At 38.1% G+C, this 6,214-nt stretch overlaps 1 protein-coding gene across 4 annotated transcripts in view; it reads right to left on the bottom strand.

Moving 5' to 3' along the window:
* Nucleotides 1-2,972: 2,972 nt before the first annotated feature.
* nrg1 (neuregulin 1) overlaps nt 2,973-6,214 on the bottom strand; it is a 68,538-nt gene continuing 65,296 nt past the window's right edge. For 3 of the 4 annotated variants that reach the window (XM_005751321.1, XM_005751320.2, XM_005751322.2), the window contains one exon: nt 2,973-4,241. In XM_005751321.1, the coding sequence (XP_005751378.1) occupies nt 3,635-4,241 (607 nt within the window). In that variant the 3' untranslated portion in view covers nt 2,973-3,634. The remainder of the gene's footprint in view (nt 4,242-6,214) is intronic. The other variant, XM_005751323.2, reaches the window with a different exon arrangement.

Below are 6,214 nucleotides of genomic sequence, written 5' to 3'. Positions count from 1 at the left end.
GGAATCGAATGGATTATAGAAATCAGTGATGATACCCAGCCCTAGTGAGCAGCCTAGGCACGACAGAAGTGGATGTAGCTGTAATAGGAAAAGAACTATTGCTAACTTTGTGGAACCGATAAGCAAAATCGTTAAGCAAGCAGACTAACATTTATAAAGCATTAAACTACTGGAAATTGGGACCCAGTACAACTGAACTACTCAGAATTTAATTCCTATCCTTAGATGTCATTGTCTCCACTAGCCCTCCTGTAAAAATATTGCACACCAATTACTGCCTTCCACAGGTTGTCAGTCTGACAACCTGTAGAAGCACTGGCGCATTTCACTATCTCTCTTCACACTCTTCGTACTTCTGTCTTGGTCAGTCTCATGTTACCAAAAACACTTTAGTAGTGCAAAGCTATGTGTGACACAGTAGCCATCCCTTCTAACCATCAGAGAGCATCTTATTGATGTGGTGTGAACAAATGAGGTCCCCAAGCCTCCATGTTGCGATTTATGTTTGTCTGTAAGGCTAATATCTCATAATTAGCATCACATATGTGTGTTTGTGTTTTGTCATTTACTGCACACAGTGTATTGCGGAGAAGTTTTGGAGGTGGACTGCTCCTCTGATACTATTAGACATTACAGAGAAAGTCCCCTTCTCTAAGGAATTTAAGGGGGAGGGTTGTCTCACTAGTGAGTGCACCAGAAGGTAAACATGGTCACGAGTTTCTGGGCTTGGAGAACTCTCTCTTTTCATGCGGGTCTAAAGGAGGGTAAGAGGTGGTTGCCATGGTGACGAGTGAAGTAGTCAGAAAGCTGCAGAAGAGGAATGGTGCCAGGATTGGGTTCATTCTGAACTAAAGGTGAACTAAATGGTAAGTTTACTACAATATATTATAATATATATCATAAATTAGTAATATATATATTACCTTTAATCAGCAAGCTAATATACATCATATGATAGCCAGCAGTAAGATGAATTCATTATTAATTATATTAATTAAATGATACAGGACTGAAGTTGTCCCGCTACCCATGTGTCTTTAGCTTTCCTAAACTGCTTAAAGCTTGGCAAGATCTGCAGCTTTACCTTATGCACTCAATAAGTCATGAACACAAATCAAAATTTTGTGCTCAAAAATTACTTTTATTTGCTTTCATGAAAGAAGACATTACATGAAAAAAAAAATTACATGTTTAATGGGTATCAAAGATACAAGTAAAATACAGAATTAAAACAAAATGGCATTGCTCAGCACATAGAATAACATGTATGTAAAGGGAGTACAAATTTGTGTTATTATTTATTTTCAGTGTAATATGCAGCCAGGACTTAATTTGAAGTTGTGTAGTCTAAACACTATAGTGTTTACTATAAGAAATTATTCACTAATCTGCCTGCTTTCCTGGGTTTTTGACTGCAAGCCCATTCTTTACATCACATCCACTTTCCCAGTGTCAAACAACTCTGACAATACTGACATCATCACTCTAAGCTGGATAATTTTCTTGCCTGCCTGCTGCAAGACAATCAGCCTCTCTTATGTGTGTGCTTTAAATCTCACTGCTGTTTCGTCATTCTGTCTTTCAGACTCTCATATGTGCAACCCGACTCCTCCACATTTCCTTCCATTCAGAACCCACATCCAAGCCTTCATCCTCAATTCCACCACTGCCAGCATCTAGACACCAGGAGTCTTGTCCTAATTCCTATCATTGTTGGGACTTTGTTCTGCCATGAGCGGTCCAGAAGGTCTAATTACAAAGTTCTCTTTAAAGAACTGAAGAGAATTCATCTTCAGTTCTTTAAAATGATCAGTCCTTACCAAAAAAAAAACAAACTGATAAAAAGCCATAGATTTGACATATAAATCATGTTCACATGTATGCTCAAATGTGAAATGTGTGTTTTATTTATTATTACAGCTGCACAAGACTTTCATTGTATCAATCAATAGTGAGACAGAACAACTGAAAGTTCTTTTTCAATCCCAAATGCTTTGACACTAACACACAAAACACATAATGTGATATTCAGTGAGAAACAACAATGCAGGAGATTTTCCTGATATATTTACATAAATTAAAGACACCCCCATTTCAAAACAATGTTCTCTGTGTTATGCTAACCATTCAAGTGACAAAATGTGCAAGATATTTTTTTCTCTATGTACTAATGTGTGCAGATGAAATGACTGTATATCTTGCATTGTTTATATTCAATCTGTTGTAATTAATTGTAATTGTATATCAAGACAGGTCATTTAAATTAAAAGGAAAAACCTGAACTTGACTCTTACAGCAAGAGGATAACAAGTTAATTTGGGGGGAAATTTCAATTTCAATTTTTTTTTTTCAGAAATATGGTTTAAATTAAAGGAAATTACCACAATTTATACATTCAGCACTTCTCTAAGATCCACAGTGCAATACAAGGCACTGGTTGGATTCACACAAGAACAAATCAGACATAGATCTTGTAGCTAATTTACTTTGTAGATATTGTTGATTTAAAGATACTATTTTAAAGAATTGCTGGTCTTCACACTAGTAGTCGTTGACTGTACCACCTTAACTGAGACAGTTTATACTTAGGCAGAACATCTGTCAGCATAGGAATAAATAAAACTTCTAAGGAGGATTATGGGGCATGTGAAAACCAGCATCCAGCTTAACCCATACCAGAAACCTTAGGATTATTAGGCTGCTACTCTTTAAGCATGAACATTGTTTAATTGTTATAACAATGCCATACAATTCAGTGAATACTTCTTAAACATAGAAATGGTCGAATGTAAATACAACTCTTTGTGTGTATCTTATGCACCTTGTTGAGGCAAACTTTAATGAATGTATATTTATCTCACAGCTACAATATTCATTTCTGGCAGGTCATCCACAGTGTAGTCCAGTGATGAATAAAATTATTAACTCATTCACTGCCATTGACGTCTATAGCCGTCAATTGCAGTGAATGAGTCAATGGGTTTAACTCATTCACTGCCAATGGCTGGCAGTGAATGAGTTAAGATCTCTGACATTTTGATGGAATCCAGGTTATAAGCTTACTAATAATATATACCATAAGACTGTGATAAAAGTAGGACATCAGGTAAGAAAACCATCAATTCAAGTCAATTGTCTGCTCATTTTTTCATGACAGCATTTAAGAACATAGCATGCACTTTGAACCCATAACATTTGATTTCAAATATGTCAGTGGGTGCCCTAAAGTGCAAGATGTTAAAGGCAGACAACACAGAGCATCTGATTATTAACTTGAAGAATAAGAGGGTGATACATGGCCCAGTATGCAATATTACGGCCCCTTAAGCATACTAAACAGAAAGGCACCATTGATATTTGTCTGCACTGAAATATTCTTTTAACTATACTATGAACTGCTGCATACTAGCGTATGGCACTTTACCTACAAGACATTTGTACTGTTTTTTTTATAAAACTTTATTTACTACATCTCTAAAATAAAAGTTTCATTCTTCATTTGTCTTTAAAAGTCTTTACACAGCAAATAAATTATGAGAATTTATCGAAAATAAAGGTTTAAAGGTTGTTTATATTCTTCCTCCATGTGAAGTAATCTTAGCAATTTCTTTTCTTTCTTTTTTTTTTTTTTACTTTACGCAGCAATTAAATCTTGTTGGTTGATGAGGCTAGATGACTTTACTGGTAGGTCATCATTTGGTGATGCTGGGTTAGTCCTGCCGCTATCTACAGCCCTGAGTAAAAGGACTGTATTCCTGTCTGCACTTAGGAAGGGTATGTGTTCCCCCTGAGGCTCCTCTGTATCACTTACTAGTATGCTGTCACCATTTAACCTCAAATAATCAACCACATGGTCAGTGACACTATTGTTGCTGCAGTCACTTACATTGTTGTTTGTGTTAATTAATTTCACAGGTGCTATTGAAAACATATAGCTGGCAGCTCTGGTGTCCTGTATGGTTTGGTAGTCAGTATTCTCCATAGCGAACAGTGGACTAGATGGCAAGCTATCTGCCACATGGCCATGATTGTAGTGTGAAGAGGTTCTCTTTTGTACATCCCGGCTTGAGGACTTGTGCAGCTGATGCAGCAAAGGGCGCTCTTCCTCACCAGAGGGACTTAAAGTCACAGAGGGAACAGAGATAGCTAGGCTGGATATGGGGGCTGAAATCTCGGATGGAGGAGAGCCAGGGGTTGCAAGAGAGTTCTGCGACTCTGAAGTTGCCATCACTGGTACAAACCTAAAAAAAAAAAAAACACATGTGAACAATGAACTGAACTGATTGAATTGAACTGAAGAAGCTTCTCGGATGAGAGGTGAAATGTCTTCAAGCAACTTAAAGAAGTCCAGACGCTTTTCTTTGCAAGCTCCTTTGACTACGATGACCTGGATGACTGAGAACCTTCACAAACACATGTGAACAATGATTATACAACTGGGTCAGTAGCATTTCAATTCAACATCAGTATAACTTAACACACAATAACTAATCACATTATTACTGGGTGTTAAATGAATTAACATGACATAATGATTTTCTAGTGTTGCTGACTAAAAGCACAAATTCAGTTAATTAAGCACTTTGATTTATTTACCTATAACACACACACAAAAGAAGTTTTTTTTAACAAATGATCATAAGAAGACTGCTAGTCTATGGGCTCAAACTGTGGTCATAAATATTTTGTACTTGTAAATCAGTTTTGTACTTGTAAATCAGGATTTGTATGTGTAAAAAGAATTTGTGTGTGTGTAAAAAAGATTTGTGTGTGGACTTAGCCAAAAAAAACCCTGCAAGTTACAAGTACGAATTTTGACCCTATATTTCTTCCTTTCATCTGATTGGTCAATGTCATGTCAATCACAAATGTAACAATCCAATCAGAGAACAGATGGGTTTGGCGGTCAAATCTTTTTTACGCACACACAAATTCTTTTTAGACATACAAATCCTGATTTTCAAGTACAAAACTGATTTACAAGCACAAAATATTTATGACCACATTTTGAGCCCATATTAGTCCAGCCCCATCTCATTTTCAAAACATCAAATACGGCTGCCGGTCCGAGTGTCAGGTGAACTGAACTTCAGGAAAGAAGTTATGACCTGCAGTCTATCTGGGTAAGATATAAACCAAGTTTAGGTATAGTTTATTTTTGTAGTGCTGAATTTTTACACTCAGTTACAATAAATCGTACTGCGTACTAGCTAGAATGATGGAGTTTCTATACAGCTGGGTGGGTGCTATCATGTTGCTGATTGCGAACTTTATTTTATTCATAAGGTTAGTTAGTAGAGTTGCAACCGTCCCATAAAAAATGGAATCATCCCTCATTCAGAGAAAATATTACACATTTCGTATTGAGCTGAGAAGGAACGCAGTTTGTCCCGTACTTCAGCTAGAATGGAAAAAGACACAAAGCTGGAGTTATTCTGTCTTTATGCTGTACAGCCTCTTCTTCTCTCATTCTCTCCCCCTCCCTCTCCTGTTGCTACTTCAATCATGAAACTGATCAATGATCAGCTGATTGGCTTTTCTCTCTTGTTTGTTTATCGCCAGCGGCGGTACTAGCCTGTTTGGCGCCCTGGGCGAACACTCCCTCTAGCGCCAGAGGAGTTCGAGTCTCCTGGAGAAAAATCCTGGCGGTTTGAGGCCCCAGGCTTGTGTTGGGTACGGTCCATCAGAATCAGAATCAGAATCAGAATACTTTATTAATCCCGAAGGAAATTAGGGTTACAGCAGGCAGCACGCTAATGGCGCATGCGCACTTACAAAGGAACCTTCTGACCAACTTTACACAAACATCACATTGGGGAGACATGTCAGAAAGGTAGGCTGATAGGAAAAAAAACAACGAAAATACATAACATGAGGTAAGAGGAGGAGAAAAAAAACCTAGTGAGAGAACAGTTTGATAACAGAAAAAACACCTCAGCACAAAAAGCACATGACTATCAATGCACCATAGAAACACAAGACAAGCAACAGGGGCGGGTAAAGGGTAAGAGAGAGCCGGTGTAGACAGCGCATCCGGTCTTGCAGCATGTCTGCGCTGGTCCAGTCGACTGCCATCTTCCCCGGTTGGGCACAAGCATCGAAGGCGTTTGGAAAGGGAGGGGGGATCAGTGTGTGCATATCAGTGTATGTGTGTGTGTGTGTCCAGAGTTCAGCTGAGACAGTGTCCTTCGCCCGCCAGGCTAAGTAAACAGTC

This window comes from Pundamilia nyererei, unplaced genomic scaffold (assembly GCF_000239375.1).
Source record: "Pundamilia nyererei isolate P.nyererei 1_Seehausen unplaced genomic scaffold, PunNye1.0 scaffold00306, whole genome shotgun sequence".
Taxonomy (NCBI): Eukaryota; Metazoa; Chordata; class Actinopteri; order Cichliformes; family Cichlidae; genus Pundamilia; species Pundamilia nyererei.
The sequence above is the reverse complement of the archived record's forward strand: the minus strand, read 5'-3'. Positions and strand labels throughout refer to the sequence as shown.